This window comes from Cynoglossus semilaevis, chromosome 1 (assembly GCF_000523025.1).
Source record: "Cynoglossus semilaevis isolate Cse_v1.0 chromosome 1, Cse_v1.0, whole genome shotgun sequence".
Classification (NCBI taxonomy): Eukaryota; Metazoa; Chordata; class Actinopteri; order Pleuronectiformes; family Cynoglossidae; genus Cynoglossus; species Cynoglossus semilaevis.
The window spans coordinates 18,551,827-18,569,376 of record NC_024307.1 but is presented as its reverse complement, the minus strand read 5'-3'; the positions used below and the strand labels follow the sequence as shown (position 1 = coordinate 18,569,376).

General features: G+C 40.8%; 2 protein-coding genes across 2 annotated transcripts in view; one reads left to right on the top strand and one right to left on the bottom strand.

Moving 5' to 3' along the window:
* The window catches only part of noto (notochord homeobox), a gene marked incomplete at its 5' end in the record, with an annotated part of 1,745 nt that extends 830 nt beyond the window's left edge, over nt 1-915 (bottom strand). The window contains 3 exons of the mRNA XM_025061077.1: nt 57-254; nt 358-545; nt 657-915. Coding sequence (XP_024916845.1) covers nt 57-254; nt 358-545; nt 657-915 — 645 coding nt within the window. The remainder of the gene's footprint in view (nt 1-56; nt 255-357; nt 546-656) is intronic.
* Nucleotides 916-14,214: 13,299 nt separating this feature from the next.
* cdc25b (cell division cycle 25B) overlaps nt 14,215-17,550 on the top strand; it is a 6,302-nt gene continuing 2,966 nt past the window's right edge. Inside the window, exons 1-8 of the mRNA XM_025056455.1 lie at nt 14,215-14,849; nt 14,983-15,065; nt 15,628-15,676; nt 16,446-16,487; nt 16,595-16,628; nt 16,707-16,838; nt 17,096-17,212; nt 17,300-17,490. Coding sequence (XP_024912223.1) covers nt 14,635-14,849; nt 14,983-15,065; nt 15,628-15,676; nt 16,446-16,487; nt 16,595-16,628; nt 16,707-16,838; nt 17,096-17,212; nt 17,300-17,490 — 863 coding nt within the window. The 5' untranslated portion in view covers nt 14,215-14,634. The remainder of the gene's footprint in view (nt 14,850-14,982; nt 15,066-15,627; nt 15,677-16,445; nt 16,488-16,594; nt 16,629-16,706; nt 16,839-17,095; nt 17,213-17,299; nt 17,491-17,550) is intronic.

Sequence of the window (17,550 nt, the reverse complement as noted above, 5' to 3'; positions counted from 1 at the left end):
TAGGTGTCCGCTGGGGGTCGGCGGTGGGTCGGTTGGGGTCGGATGTGGTGAGTTGCATCATCCGACACATCAATGTCCACATCAGAGTCAGTAAACTCTTCTCCTTCCTCATCGTCTTCGCCTTCGTCCCCGTTGCCCTGGGACCCTGGACTCTGTGGTGGAGCGGCCAGACCCAGTTTGACCAGTTTGGCCTGCTGCTGCTCCAGACTCTGCTTGCGCCACTTGATGCGTCGGTTCTGGAACCAGACTTTGACCTGGAAGACAGAGGCAGAGGTTAGAGGGAGGCAGTGGACAGGAGTCTGTCCCAGTGTGTCTGGGTCTAAGGTCCGTTGTTTGACTCTTGAACTGTGGACCCACCTGTGCCTCCGTCAGGTGCAGAGCTGACGCCAGCAGGACCCGCTCTGATCCAACCATGTACTGCTGCCGCGCGAACTCCTTCTCCAACCGCGACAGCTGCTCACTGGTGAAGCTGGTGCGCATGCGTTTGGACTTCCCTCCTTTCGTTTTAAAGCAATGCAACCCGGAGTTGACTTTAGACATCGGTGCTGTGGGAGAGAAGAAGAATGTTTAAATAAAGTAGGAAACAGTCGCAGGAAAAGTCCAGTGGAATCAAACGGAAACCTCCAGGATTAACCGACATGGCGGCTCGTTTTTACCTTGAGGGTAAAAGGCTCCGCGGCAGCTGGGATAGCTGGGGTAAGAGAAGTTCGGGCAGCAGTAGAGCGAGTATCCGGGCTGCGTGTGGACCGCAGAGTGCGGCAGGTTCGGTGAGTATAGGAACGGTCCAGGCGCCGAGTTGGAGCCTAAATGTGCGCCGAGAGGCAGCAGCGGAGCCCCGGGAGGAAAAGAGAGTCCACACTCCGTGGGACTGGTTCTGCTGGTTCTGCCGTTGGAGTCCTCTCCTCTGGAGATGGTGAAGGACTTCCCACTCGTGGGTTTCACGGGTGACGAGCGTCCAGTGTTCTGCTGCAGTGGAAAGAGCGGAGCTGCTGCGTAATGACGCACAGAGAATCCAAACGCTGCTGCGCTCTGCATCTTCACAGTCTGGGAGAAGTCTTCAGTAACGGGATGGTCCGAGTGTGGAGAGGGGACTGCTGGCTGCTGAGACCCTGCCCCGCATTTATAGTCCTGCCGCGCACTGAGGTGTGAAGCGCGCCCCCGCTGCGCCTTTGTCTTTGTGGGAGAAACCAACAACCAGACAACGATTCCAATTAAGTCCTGGAGTAAAACAAGCTGTGATTGTCAAACATCCTCAGTCTTTAAATGACAAGCTTTGAAGAGTGGATGGGGGCGGGGCGTGGGCGTGGTCACGTGCCTTTGGTGGCTGCAGAGTCTTCCATGGATCTTAAATCCAAATAGAATCATCACCGCTGAGAGAAAAGCCTTCATGTTTCCACAGACTCTAATTTGGGCTCTTTTCAAGTCCAGACGGAGACACAGAGGCTTAGAGCAGTGTGAAGAAACTAATTTTAATTTGGACACAGTGGCGTTCGACAAAGACACAGATGAAACCCTTCTGTCACTGTGGAGGCTTTAGTTTTACTCCCGTCTCCTCCTTTGTTCGCCTCCCCAGCTTTAACCCCAAAAACCTAATGGAGATTTGTCTTCACGCGGCTAAAAGTGGAGACGTAGTGTTGTGTCAACAGTCCATCATCTGTTTCCTGTGTCTTCGTCCCCGCAGTGAGGTTTTTTACAGCAGCGGTGTCGCTTTTTCAAGTGACTCAATGTTCTGCGTCAACGAGGCGTCAAATTCTCCAGGTCGTACTAAGAGTCACACTGAGAAGAAGAAGAAGAAGATGGTGATGATGATGATGATGACGGTGGTCATTATAGTGATGATGACGATAAGAGTTATAATAGTTATAACAGTGCTGATAGCCTCAAATTTACTATCTGATTATTGTTATTTTATAAAAATCTATATTTTCCCACGGAGTAAAACCAAACATTTGGACCTTTTCCATTCTCTTTTATTACATCATAAATATCTGTATGCTTGAATTTAATTAGTTCCTTAAAAATAATAGTCAATCATCATATACATATACAGTATTAAACAGGAGGTCAGGCTTATTTTTAACCCTTTTTAACAACAGAACAAACGTCATCTAAATAGTTTTGTCCTCTCCAGGGTTTGGAGACTGGAGAAGCAGCTCTTCCTTTGCTCTCTTTGAAGGCAGTGACTGAAGTTGTGTTTAAGCCTGGATTATGAGCAGCTCATCATCATGTGAACTGCGTGAGTCTGCGACACTAAGAAGCCATTAAAACCTCTGCTGCCTTTATTTATTCTGACTCCTCTGACACTTTAATGTCTAATGAAGGAAACAAACACTCAACTTTTCTCAGCAATCAGCGGACTCTTCTGATGCTGACCCTGCGAGGCCGCTGAGACCACCCACTTTTACCAGGCTTAAAACCCTGAAACTCAAGGACTGAGACTGAGGACTTGTGGAAGTACTGCATTCAAAGACAATTCAAATATCTCAACTATCAAAATTAAAAACTTCTCAACCACTGTGAAAAATACACACAAAAACCAGGTTTATTTTATTGTATTGAAGTATACTTAAGGATATGATCCTCAGTGGGAGGACATTTCATTACTTTTGGCAGATCTTGAATATCTTTTCTGAACCTGAAAACTACAATATCTTTCTAACTATGTAAAGTATTTCATCAAAGTACTTTTCAGAATGAAGAGGTCATATTAAATAAACAGAATAAACAGAATATTCAGGTCCAAGAACTTCTGTTGTCATCAAAAGACCAACTTAATGTGGATTATTAGCACAGCTTCACATGAATAATGGCACGTTTTCTGTTTAAACTTCTTTCTTCAGTTTTTGATCATTGATCAAATTTCTCCTGACTCTGAACTTCTCCTGATAATCATTTCAGTTCCGTTGGTGTTCCTGTGCGTTGTGTTGAGGCTTTAAAGGAGCATCACGTAGTTCATCCTTCTCTGTTCTCTGATGGGCAGGATACAAACTGACCTTTGACCTTTTCTCCTGACTCTAATCTCCCTCAGCAGTGAAGAACTCTTGACTTTTTCCTTTTCCTTTTTTCCTTCTGCAGTTTCATAAATCCACAGAGTGGAGCTGCGGCAGCGTCTTCAGGAGAACACCGTGAGTTTCATGTGTATTGAAGCCAGACGATGAATACGCGCTGTATTGTCCTGAAGTGTCCTCTCAGCTCATTCATAGTCATGTCCCCAGAGAAGCAGAGAGGCTGCTCTCCATTAACTGATGAGCCATCCTTCCTAAATGAGCCTCAGACAAAGAACTTCAAACTGCTCCTCCATTCAGGATCTGCAGATTTGAAACCAGGACCCTCGCTCACTTTTCTCACCTCTGGCTCTTTAACAACCTTCAGTTTCATTCAGCTTCAAATTTGACTCTGTTTTAAAGAATTTCTTTTCCACATTAACCAAAAGACTGAGGCTATTTTCACCAGGCTGTGTTTGATTTTTTTTTTTAATTCCTGTAATGTTTAGTCAAACATTTGATGAATTTTTACATTAAAAAACATGGAAAGATTAGGAGCTTCAAACTTTATACCCTGGCATTCATATTGATTTAATTAACAAAATTAACATTCACTTTTTTTTTAATTTGAACCCTCTCTTGTTAACATGTGTGAATTAAAGATTGATGGACACAATTTTGTAATAGTTACTTTAAATATATATATATATATATCCTGCGAACATATCTATTTTATTTTAACTCAACTCTTCATTCAAACTACTGCTGCTGCTGAGTTTATCTTTATACATAACGTAGGATTAACAGAATCAGGATCTAAATACCTTTGAACTGTGATTAAAAAAGAAAAAAAATAAAGAAATAACAGGAAATCAAAGAAACAAACATCAGTCGTTGTTATAATAATTATAACACAAAGTAGAAAGTGAAGAAATATCAGACAAAGGGTCAATTGAAAATGAGACTAATAACAAAATGTTTTTTTCTGACTGAAAACATTTCACATCTGGAGTTTTTTTCCCCTCAGTCTCGGCTGCGTTCTCAGTTCACACATGATTGAACGAGACAAAGGCGAAGTGAAAACACTGTCATCATTATGTAACTGAGGTGATTTTCTCACCTGAAGACGGTTTTTAACAACCACTGTAATCTGAGCTGCTGCAGCTTTTTGTACCTGCATCACTAATGACTGCTGCTGCTAAAGCTAATGCTGCTAATGCTGCTGCTGTAGGCACTTTGGGGCGATCACTGCTGGGACCGGCTGCTCCGTCTGCTTCACCATGACTCTGAACTCCAGTCACACTAAAAACAAACATTTGTTCCTTCATCTGTTCTAAATAAGAAGAACATTCTGGAAGAAACACTCTAGTAAAAATGGTATTGTTCCAAGTTGATGAACCACAGCGTCCATGTCCAGCCATATCAATATCTGATTGTCACCTTCTCAGGTCTTGTCCAAACAAGTCTTTCATCAGGTGTCAGGTCTTTATAGACACATGTCCACTTTAACAGAGACATGTCCTCACAAGTATTGCGGGAGGTTTTCACACCAAACATTTCATTTGAAGAGTTACTGTCAGTGGGACATGAAATAGAAGAATAAAAGGCTCAGTTTGAAAAAAAAACCCAAAACATTTTTATTCATTTTAATTTTTCAAAATTATAATTGTAATTAAATCTATAATTTCTTTTGACCAGTGCAGCTACTTTTCACGCACAGTATTTACGTCTGTGTATTTCTTCTATAGGAAATGATCTGACAAACAAAAAAAAGACCAAAAACCAGTGAGTGAGACCCCAAACCAGTGATCAAGACCAGAAACCAGTGACTGAGACACAAAAGAGCGAGACCATGAACTGGTGAGTGAGGACAGAACCCCCTGAAGATGATGACGACTCTGATTCAAAGGCCATTGAATTGAAACTTCTGATTTAGATTTTGTTTGCTTTTCACTTGCATTTAGCATGTCGTTAGCATCTGTTAGCATTAGCATCAACACCAGAGCTCTGAGGGTTTTGTTTTTTCTTTTTTAACCAGAGCTCTGAGGTATAACCTGTCCAGTCACAGAGACCAGTGTCACGTCACAACAGGATTATTGAACTTTGTTTACCTCGGTTGTATCAATCTGACGTCTCTGATGTCACCTGTCCTGGGAACAAAAACCTCTGAGTTTTCAACTAGACTCAACCACACTTCTAATATAACAGTTAGGGGGCGACATTGTTAAAATGTTGCACCTTATATGAGCTATAAGAAGCTAGGTTGCAGTGGTTAGGGCACAGAATGAGGACGATTGACTGATCATCTGATTGAAGTCTTTAGGCTTCGGTGGAAAAAATGTGTCTTTAAAATGTGATTAGACGTTTAATCTCCTGGTAAAACCTGATCATCACAGACCTCTAAAAGCATGCCTCTACCCCTCTTCATCCTCCTTCTCCTTCTCCTCCTCTTCTTTAATAGGGGTGAGAATTAGTGGGTTGGACTTTGACACCAAACGTGTGTTGACACTTCCTGTGGGCGTCAGAACTCATCTGTAAAGCTCTTCTGTAGAGGGATTAATGTTTGGGCTTAATTCATTTCCTGTCTCTTCACTTTCTCTGTGTTTGCTTTATATTTAACTGACACACTCCCCCCTCAAGCCCCCGACATCCCCACTCCTCACCATCCTCTGCTCCACAGGCCATCAGAGGGAAATGACCGTGAACTAGCGGCTTCTCACCCACTTCTATTGTCTTCTTTACGAATCAGAAGAAAGAAAAATTAACAACAACTAGCATCTTGGCTGTTTTGGGGTTTGGGAATTAAAAGAGCTTCAAGCACTTGTTGCTAAACTTGGTCTGTCTGTCTGTCTGTCTCTGTCAGACTTTTTTTTTGTTCATCCTGATCTTTATTTCTCAAACTTTTTACACTCTGTCCCACCTGAGAGATCACTGATCTCTCTGAGTACCACCATGATGACCAACATTAGAATATACTGTAGCAGCAGAGGCCTTCACTGTTAGCTTCCACCACAGGAGAGAGGTTTAGAAAGAGGTTTAGGTTTAAATGTTGTAATAATTGTGCATGGTATGTTTCAGATTCATTCAATTGAAAATGTAAATGTGAAAATTTTTCCCACATACCACTAGAGAGCGCTTCTGACATTTCTGCTCTGAACTGATGATGGTCACTGTCCTGACATAACGCGTACCACAGTTTGAGAACCACTGGTCTAAAGCACTGACTGTGATGTGATTTAAGAGGATGTGACCTAGGTCAGATACTTCCTGTCAAACCGGACACAGACATGGGCCGCGTTAGACCTTCTTCCTGCGACTGAACCATGTCAGGACAGAGACCATCATCAGTTCAGAGCAGGAACGTCAGGACGATGCCTGGATTCTTTCTGCACTGATCAAAAAGTGTGTCTTCATGTTTACAGTCTTTGTAGACTGGTCTGCCTGCAGTCCAGAAGGGTCTCTAAGAATGTCTTTTCAGTCTGCGGGGAAAGAGGCCTGTCTCTCTGCATGTGTCCACTGTCCACTTTGTGTGTGTGTGTGCTTTTGTGGGTGTGTGTGAGAGAGAGAGTGAGGGAGAGATCAAAGGTTGTGTCTCCGTGGAGAAAAGAGCAAACAAATCACTTCAGACTGTGTGAGTTTATAATGGACTCTAAGTTAAAGGCACATTACACACAATTTTACTGCTGTAACTACTTTAACTGCTTTAACAACTCACTTCCACCTCTGGAACTGAAGAGAATGACTTCAAACAGGACCACACACACACACACACACACACACATATATATATATATATATATACACACACACACAATTTTAAATTCAACTAGGTTGTAAAGGTTAAAGGTCACATTAATAGTTGATTTTTTAAAATCAAAATCTTGGTCTTTTTTATATCACAAAAGCCTGGCACTTGACCAGGGGTGTGTTGAGTTTTTATATCCACTGTATATATATATCTGTATATATACAGTGGATATAAAAACTAAAAAACTAAAAAACAATTAAATATAAATATAGTGTATATAATGTGTACTGTCAAGGCCAGCAACACCTTCTCTGCTGGCCTAACCAGTATCAGAACTCAGAGTGTTCTTCTTTTCTATTCATTCTTGATCTTTTCTTAAGTTGAGCTGTTTCCAGTCTCATGAACTCAGGTTTTTTTTAACCAATTACGTTTCCTCCTCAGGTGTTGCCAGATTCAAAGAGATCAGTCCTAAGGCCTTTAGAATCAGCAGTGCTGGCACTGTGCGCCTAACATGAATGGCAATGAGATTGTCTCCTTAACCAATCAGAATTTGAGTTGGCATCAAGCTGGCACAGCAAGGCCGTCTAGCCCAGACATACGTTTTGAGTGATCTGACTGGATGGTCAGAGAAATCACAGTCTTGAATTTATCATACTGCACCCAGTGACTTACGAGCTGGAAAATGAAGTTTTCTCTGTGCGGACATGCTCAGACTGAAGTGAATTAAAACTTGTGTCATGAATACGACAGGACAGACTGGACTTTCAGCATCAGCATAGCGATAGAAGGATGTTGTCGTTAGAACTGGAACTCACGGATAAGCTGGACAACAGGGTGATTGACGTCATCTTCAGGAAAGAGAGGAGGACGGATTTGGTGTAAAACTAATCAGATGTTTTGGTGAGTAAATTGAATTTTGTCTTTTTTATAATAATAATATCATAACGTTATTGATGACGCTTTTTGATGAAGGTTATGTTGCAGCTGTGAGTGTGTTGGCCTTTGTGAGTTTGTTGCTTCAATAATGACATTATTCATCACTGAAGCCCTTGGTGCCCTAGGCCATATATATATATATATATATATATATATATATATATATATAATCCTTTATTCTTATTTAAGTTTCCAATTTTTGGTTAATTAATGACCTCATTTGCACTGTTGTGGTGTACAGTATTTACTGGATTAAACAAATGTAGGGGTGTCCGACGTTAACTTCTTGTTGATATTCGATATGCCTATATCGGCCAAACAATCGATCATCAATCAATACCGATACAGTGGGGCAGTGAAGGCCTGGTGGTTAAGGAAGTTTAATTGCCGCTCACTAACGTTAAAGCAGTACGAGCCCCTGAGTGTTGAAATGAGCTGCAATGCTGCCATCTTTTGGCAGCAAAAAAAAGGCATCTTTTGACTTACAACCAAAACTACTTTTAGGGCCAGATTATTTGGTGAAAAACAGGCATTGCATTTACGGGTTTTCATTGGAAAAACCAATAACGATTCTTACAGATATTACGATATTGTTTCCGACGATAATGTCGGAAAAAAGTTTTTTAACATCGATAACTGAGGTGGGCCTTGCCTCATTTCGAGACCCCTGCATTACAGGGATAAGCATAAGGACGACGTGGTGAACACCCACATCTAGTGGATGTTGTTCGTTTTACGCCACAATTCCTTGATGACGGCGGCATTTAAATACCAGAAAACACTTTACATAGACACGTGCTGTGTAAGATAATCACCGTGAGTCATGTTGGTTTGGTTTTCTACATTAGTCCCAAAAGAATCTCAATAAACTTTAACAGGAAAGTGAACCAGATTAACCCGCCGTCAAGAGCAGCGGTCCCATAAATAAGCACTAGGTGGCAGCATCACACAAGAAAAAAAAAGTCTGTTTCCTGTCCTTGTTCGTCCATGGAGTACAGTTATTATCAAAAGAAATAGCAATAATTTCACATTAAAAAGACAGTTAAACGGGGGTTTATTGGAACATGTGAGTACTTTATACAATATATTTGTAACTGTAAAATACATTCTCGAAAAGAAGTCAGTTGCAATAATATTGCATATATATGTTTAAAGGATCGTAGTTGAATATGTTCAACCTTAGAATGAATTTCCTCTTTACGTTAAAGATCTTAAATATCTTAAATTAAGTACAAACTTTTCGTGAACAGGTGTTTTGATGTCTTCAAAAATGTATGAATTAAAATGTTAACAGTGACATGAGACACATCTTGAGTTTGATACACTACATTTTCCAGTGAGCTTTATCTTGTAATTCATTTATCATTTACCGTTTGAGTTCAAAGCTGCAGGATCTCTTGACTGTTCTATAAATGTGTTTTTTCACATTTAATGTCAATATTTCTGTTGTTAAAATGGCTGAATTTACGCATTTCCTGTTCAAATACATTAGCGGCGACGGGGATGGGAGTTCCCTCACTTGTGACGTCATTGTGCCACACACTAACGCAGGCAGGCAGTTTGCGCATGCCCATTGCTGTCTCTCTTTATATCGCCAATATACCTGTCTGATTTCATGTGTACTACACCACGCAGTCTGTCACGATGCGTTGTAGAGTCAGGACAAGACATGGTGCAGGCGCCATACCACCCAGTGGTCTGCACGATGGGGGCCGGTGCTCTATCTCTTCTAAGTTTGCAGAGTCTTCCTGATCGGCCATATTTGGGTAAAGACACAAAGACAGTATAGGCTGAGGCAGAAAGTACCGTGGCGCACTAATAGGGGGCAGTGGAGTGCGGTGAGGTTCATGACTGACTGTACTTAGCCTTATGGGCACACTGAGTGACAGATGTAAGCGTCTTCTTCTACACAGAAGGGGCGTGTCGCTGAAAGGCTTGTAACGGTCGTCTGTTTGCAGTCGGAATACTCAGTGAAAATTTGACAAAATGGATGATACTGTTTCAAAACTTCCCGGTCAAAACTAGAAGTACTAGACTCCCGACCCCCGAGCTGAAGGCTCTGCTCCAAAGTTGGAGAAAGGTAATCCGCTTTATTCAAACAAGTGATATTCCTGAAAAGCGTTGTCTTGCTCGGAGAAGCCGCTTTTTTTTTAGCTTTTTTTTAGCTTTTTTTTTTTTTTTTTTTTCTAAATGGGACCATGTCTGGGCCAACCCAGGATATTGTGACATGAAAAAATATGAATGGGAAAAAATAATAAATGACTTTTAGAACGTGTCCGGAACAAGAGGCATTCAAGTACCATCGTAAATTTGGAAATCTGGCAATTAAGGCACTGAAAATGAGCGTTTGGACCAGGAGTTAGGTCTAAATTGAAATATAATAATATTATTAGATACAGGGCCGTTTTCCATGTCCCTTTAGGGGCTCCGTAAGTTCATGTATTTTTCCCACTCGAAGAGGAGTCATTGCCACACCAGGCAACTTCACCCCCCACCCACCCTATTCTCTTAAGGAAGGAAGAGTAAAGGAAAAAAGTTAAGGAACCACAATTGTGAAGTTTTTTTATTTACAATTATAAAATAAATGGAAACATAATCACCACCTCTCCATTGTTAACAGACCTTGAAACTATTTTTTTTTTTTTGCTTTGATTACAGTTTATTATTTCCGCTCCTCCTCCAGCTCCTTCTTTAATTTAACCCACTCTCTGAGATGCTGTCATCCTCTGAACCTTTTCCATGGTATTTTGTTCCTTGAGAATCCCAGGCTGGAGGCTCCAGTCCTCATCCTGTCCCTCTCTCAAACTGTTGCTGGACCTCCTCCTCCTCCTTTTGCTCCTCCTTTTACACCCATTCTCCTCTCTCTTCAGCAGATGTTCTCCTTAACTTTGTGACCTGAGGCTGAAACAGTTGGGGTGTTAACAAGTCTGACCAGTGACCAGTCTGACCAACGGCATGTGTAAAAGAGGAGACACGGGCTGTGAGGAGGTGGAGGTGAGAAAACACATTCCTGTGAAAAAGAGAGAATGAAGACATTGTCAAAGGTTCAAACTGAATGTACTCCATATCTTTGAAAACAAACAAACAAACAAATACCTCCCTGGACCAAATGCTGAAACTGAATTAAAACTGATAGACCACACTGTGTGACAGCAGTTAGTGACCTTGTCACACAGCAGCAAGGTCAGTGGTTTGATCCCCAGATCTAACTGTTGAGGATTGGATGATAGTTAATAAAATAATGAAAATTAATCTATCTAAAGTCTTGGTAAGATCCTGGGACTCTACCTGAAGGCTTGATTTCCTAACTTGATGAAAACAGAAAATTAGTCTCTAATTTTACCAAACACAGGGAAATGTCTAAATGTCATGTCTAAAACACAGGTTCAGTTAAAAAAGTACAACTGAACCATTTTTCACTTCAGTGTGAAAGTAAACATACTGCTACTAAAGCCCAATAGCAAGTATTGAGCAAAAATGATTCGATGACAAAACTGTGTGGGGTATGCAGATCTCATTGTTTGTTTTTAATTGTCAGAGTATGATGTCATCAGTGTGGGACATCTTTCCTGACCATGTGATCTGTCTGTCAATAGGAATAAACAAAGTTTGTTTTTAAAGTTTCTACAATTTCCAGAGGAGTATTTGATTGGAAATGAAACTAATGGAAAAACACAAAATGAAAATTATTATTTTAGCTTCCACAGACAATTAAGATGTCTGTCTGCAGTAAAGAGGATTTACTCTGTTGTATGTAAATACACCACGTGTTTGTGTGTGTGATGTCTGTCTGTCAATTGCAGCTGCGACACTTTTTACCCTGGCTCTTCACACAGACCTGACGTCAGTGAGTCTCCACTGCTGTGTGATTCCTCATGAGCCGTTTGAATCGGTGTGAATGTAAATGCAGCTGTAGCACTCGCAGATAACAAACAAATGCTAATATGTCAGTGCTGGTTCACGCTACACTCCCCTGCCCTGTTTTTGCTGCATGTCTGTCTATTGGCACAATTTAAATCTTTTTTATTTCAACATTTACCTTAATTTAAATAAATTGGAAAAATATATATATATTGTGGGAAAATTAAAGTTTGTTTAGTTGCTTACTGGCAGCGGCTTCAGGAAAAATGTCCACAAAATTTCTGAATAAGTCCTTTAGAGTATAATGAGTGGGCTTTTTAATGTAATGCTAACATTGTTGATACCTTTACTGTAAAATGTCCTGCTATCAGGACATCATCCTTTGTCTTCATGTTGACTCACAACACATTTGTTCCGTTTTGTTGTCCAGTAATAGCCTTGTAGTCAGATGTTTTTCTTCTCCCCCGCCTTATTGTGGAGCTAGGCACATGTTTGTAAGCCTTGTTCTAAGATACACATATTCTACTGTTGGATGGTTTTATCTTATCCTGTGAACTGTGTCGGATGGTGACTTGTCCACCGTTGTTTAAGAGAAAACAACCATTAAAGACACAAAGCATTTGGTGCGTTATCATTATACTAGCATCTCAAGCATTAACATGCATTAAGAGCTGTGAAAGCCAGTAGCGAGTTCATGGCTTTGGCTATGCTAGCTCATGTGATTAGCAAGAGCTAGCATATAGAGTGCTAGTGATGTGTTAGCATCATGTAGAAAGGTCGTTTTCTTCCCCCATAGGAAAATCTTTGATCTTTGATCCCAAACTGAGTTAAAGGAACAAATGCCCCCAGTTAGTCTTCAGTTGTTGGGATACAGACTTTTTAGCCATATCTAGAGAACTGTTTCAGGTTTGGTGGAAACAAGGGGAAGCAGAGCTTTTTCTCCAGATCAAGTCTGACTATGTCTCTTTAATTGTCTTGTTTTTTCAGTGCAGGGTGGTGGATCCTGCACTGGAAGCTTAAGGCAGAAAAGTTCTCAAAAGCTAATTTACCTCTGTGATGCAAACCACACAGATCCTCTAAACAATGGTGCACGGAGGTGACCTGGAACACTCCCTTCGCTGTTGCATATCTTCTAATAAATAAACTGAAAGAAATGTAGCTCTGCTCCTTTTGTCAGATTTCATGGTAATATTTAACTACACTGAGCTGAAAACCAATGGCTCCCTAAATTACCTAAGCTTCTTGAATTAGTTCCTTTAATTCATGTTACCTTCCAGTGGACTCACCACACGCAGGAAGGTTCAGGGGGGTTGGTACAGTGCAATGTGATTTGGGTGGCGGTCATGGAGACTGCTGCCCCTGCGACCCGTTAACGGATAAGCAGATGAAAATGGATGGATGGAACTCATTCATGTTGAAGGAGACAGTTTTTTGTTTGGTTTTTCAAAATAAGCTGAAATGTCCAGCAAGGCCATGGCTTATAATACATATGTTCTTCAACTTGGTTGTTATACACCAGACCATCAACAGTCTTGAAGTTGCAAATGAGAATCAGATAAAAATGACTACTTATAATGGAAATAAATAACCTCTATAATGACTAATTAGCCTATATCCAACTAAAAGGTTTGGAAAAACATTTTAGAGAAATAGTGACAAATAAGTCTAGATAAATCTAAAACTAAAAGCTAAGTTAGCTAAAATATGTAAAAAACAGTTTGGTCGGCAATAGTTTGCAGACGTCGAGGCCATTTAATCTAGTTGAAAGTTTGCCTCTATTGGTCAGCAGATGTAAAATGGATTCTATTCATTTATGGATTCAGTTTTTGAGAAGGAGAAAATCTGGACCAAAAACAGTTCAAAGCTTTCACAAAAATACAGTGACTTCTTAATGACAAAGCAAAAAAAACATTCTTTAAAATGACAACAATTTCACTAAAAAGACAGGAAGTACATTCATGGAAAAAACATATATACACAATTTCACTAAAATGACAGAAAGTACATTCATGGAAAAAACATATATATAACCAAGTACAATACATTTCTAAGTGAATTAATCCAAACAAAATGTTATGTCCTGAAGTTTTGCAGCTCTTCTAGAAATTTATCATTTTGGGTGTGTGAGTCTGAGAAAGAGAGAGGGTGTGTGTCGATGTGAGTATGGTGTGAAAGCTGAATGAAGTCCAGGTCTTTATGCTGAACCTGATTTCTTTTGTGTGACTCACTACGTATGTAGTATGCCAGGAAGCTCAACTGCTCCTATTCCACAGACACATATTTAATTGTTCTAAAGGTCAGAGTAGACAGAACATACCTATTACTTGAATACATAAAATTGCCCTTTATCCTACAGGTTCAAGTTAAATGAAATATACTCAGTTTCTGCAATTATTTTGCTAATACATTTTTTAATGAGAATGTCAAATGTCAGAGACTCACTTTTTCACCTCATAATTTTTAACACTAGCTCTTAGTAATTTTTAAAAAATCTCCATTAACATCAATACGCAGTCTTTATCTTTAGATTAAAAAATACACAATGGATTTTTGTGTCGACGACAAGAAAACTGTTAAAAGGCACACAAAAGCTGAGTGAAAAGATTATTTTCAAGAATGCCAACGTAATTTCCGGTTTCTTCCTCTGAACAATAGGCAACGCTGTCTTGCAATCTGATTGGACGGTAGCTGGATGGTAGAGTCCCGCTGATTGGCTGAAAGGTTGCCGCTTCGCGGCTTCTTTTTTGAACATAAATATGAACAGCTGCTGTAGTTAGTTCTTCAGAAAGGAGGAGAGGGAGTTCGTGCCACAGTCGCAGCTTATGGCAAAGTTCAACAAAATGAGGACTTAAACCCAAAATTTCAATTCAATCCAACCATATTTTAGATACGATACGTAGATACTCGGAGCTTCAAACAGCTGCGGGTTTGGAACAAACCTTCTTTAATTTCCTGAAATGCTGCCGTGAAGCGTCGCTTACTAGCTTGTTAGCTCGAAGTCGGATCGCCCTGCAGTGGTGGTGCTGACAAAGACTCCACCGAAATATCATCAAAATCCAACAAAAGACAAAGACTGCAGGGTCGTTACAGACTGAAGAGCTGAACATGGAGTCTGCACCTCTGTTTGATAGCACGAGCCCGCTGAAAAATGGATCTTCCGGAAGGCCACAGCAGATCCCCGGCCTTTCCTCACTCTCTCTTCCGGAGCTTAGCTTCCAATCCCCGCACTGCAAACAGCTATTCTCTTCTCGAACCGAAGCGGTTCTATCTCCTGTCACCCACCTCACTCTGGGCTTGGACAGCTTAGCTGGCCTTGGAAGGTAGTTACGATTTATTTTTACCGTTTAATCGTTGTAAAATATTTGTTTTTGCTCTGAGTTTGTGTTTCACGAGTGCATTGAATACACGCTCGGTGAACTCTTTTTATTGATCTGGTTTTGTTTCTCCCCGCAGTCAGTGTGACACGCCGAAGACAAGGAAACATGTTCCCATCGAGAAGGTTCCTTCATTCGCATCTGATGTATCATCTGATGCTGGTGAGGCTTTTCATCACAGTTGACTCATGAAATCGTTTAGTTTGTTCCAGCACAGGAAATAGTGACAAACGTTGATCAAAGCCGACTATCCCTGTTGGTCTTAATCTGCTAAGACATTAGGTTGAATAGTAATTGTGATTAGTTGTTTTATTTTAAAATGTTCATTCAAAAAGTGAATTTTTTTTTTGTTTATTTATTTACACATTTCCATACTGTGCATTATTCTCTCTTTTGAAGCGTGGGAAAATAAGCAGCAGTGTAATTAAAAATATTCACACGTTTTTTTAAAAACAGTTTTTTAATTTCTGGTGGGATTTTTTTTTTTTTTTTTTTTATGGAAATTGCCCTAATTAGTATGTAAATGCTCAGTGTGCTTCCACCAGACAAAGAACAAAAGTTGTTCATTAGTTTAATGTTTGATTGATAAATCAACTACATGTGTCTGATGTGAGATATACTCTATAAATATTTGACCAGCCTCCTTATTCCACTGGAATAAAAGCCAGTGCCTGGTGTCATTGTCTCTTCTGTTGGTCAGTCTAACACTAGTCTCTGTCTTCAGGACTTGGTCTGGATCCTCCCAGTCCCACAGAGGTTGATGCTGAAGAGCTGTAAGTTTTATTGTCCCGGTTTGTTCTGTTCTGCTGATAACTGAAAGGACTCACATTTAACACATTTGTTTTCTTGTTTTAATGTTATTCTGTGCTTTAAAAACAGACCAAATTGTCTTTTTCAAACTGTTGAGAAACTGAGGGTGTCCTTTAATGTGCCGTTGTCTGCAGCAGCTCAGCTGTTCTGGTCTTGGCCGGCTCCGACCCTTAGTCTTTGTCCGAGTCTGTCTTTCTAATCTGATAAGTGAGTTCCGTCACTGGAGCCGTCTCTGCTGGAGGAACTCCTCCACCTGCTTCTTCAGCTGCTGATTTTAAGGAGTGGGGGGAATTAATGCAACACCCCCTGGGTTTAGGCACACTCTTCCTATGTACTGTTATTTCACTGGGAGGGGGGGTGCAGGCCTGAATAAAGGAGGCATGCCCTCGGAGAACAGCTGCCTCCTCCTCCTGCTCTACTAACAAAAGAACTCCTCTGAAAGGAGTTTGGTGCTGAAGCAGGCATATGGTCCTTTATCAGACCCCCAGTCCCTGACCCCCCACCACCACCCACTACACACTCGGTTAACACGCGAGTGCACATTCTATTAAACTAAAGACCGGCCTCCTCTCATTCAGCACTTTTCTGCAGATCTTCAAATGGTCCATTGTTTCTACCTGGATGTAAATGTCTGTCCAGAGTCTGATGGAATCACAGACGTTTGAGACAATTTCTTGAAAATATCAACTGTTCCATTTTGAGTCTAAACTATTCACGACTGTTTTGTCACAGATTTGAGAAAGCCATAGAAAAGTCGAGTCAGGTCGTTAATGGGTAAGTTTTCAGTCAAATTTCGGACATTTACTGAGAACCATTACTGGGTTTTTTTTTTCCCTAATTCAGTGTCAATATTGAGCATATTTGTCTTTTCTTTGATTCAGAAAAGCACCAATTAGAAGAATTAACTCGCTGCCAGTAAGTAGACTGAATCATTGTCACGTGTCATATTTGTCGTTGCATTATTTTCTTATCGTGACCTCACTGTTTCCTCAGCTCCAGCTTCAGGGCTTCAGTCCCTCACTAAAGGGACACGAATCAGACTGTGGGCGTCGTTATGGGATCTTCAGCCAACAACCATCCACAAAAAACTCCAGTGAAGAGGAAGACAAGGAGAACCATCCTGAGGTAGGAGGTGACGTTTGTGTCAGGTTGAACCAGTGACTGGGCTCATATGTAGGAGGTCATCTCCACACTGGACAGAGAATAAAGCTACTGAAATCAGGCAGCAGTCGCATGAACTGTTAGTCAGATTTCTCTTATTTAAACCAGTGCTTAAACCCTGTAGATGAACTTTCAATCCGTTGTCTTTTCTCTGAAGTTGAAGCTGTTGTCAGATGCAGATGTGATCTGGTGCTGAGCAAAAACAATTTCTTTTTTTTTAGGAGGGATTTGAATTCAAGAAACCAACCAAACCTGTGTCTCGGAGTCGCGGACAGTCATTCAGTGGACAGTCGAAAGACCTGTTGGCCTGCCGGCCTTGCTCAGCTCCAGCTCTGATGGTAGATGAACATTGATGATTGGTAAACTCTGCTCTGAAGAAATGTGTAGAAACATAATAAACAACTCTTGGTGTGGTCTGTGTCCAGCTCTCTTCACCTCCTCCAGTTCAGCAGTTGAACTTTTATGACTCCAGTCCCGTGTTGAGATCTTCTTCTGCCAACTCTCCTTTAAGCCAATATGATGATGACGGCTTTTCGGACGTGTTGGACGACAACATGGAGGTAGGACTCAACCGTGGTGACAAAGTTAATTTATTATATCTGAAGTGCAGTGGTTTATCATCAGATGCTGTTCTAATCTGTCCATTAAAATAAAACCTTTTTTTTTTTTCAGGATG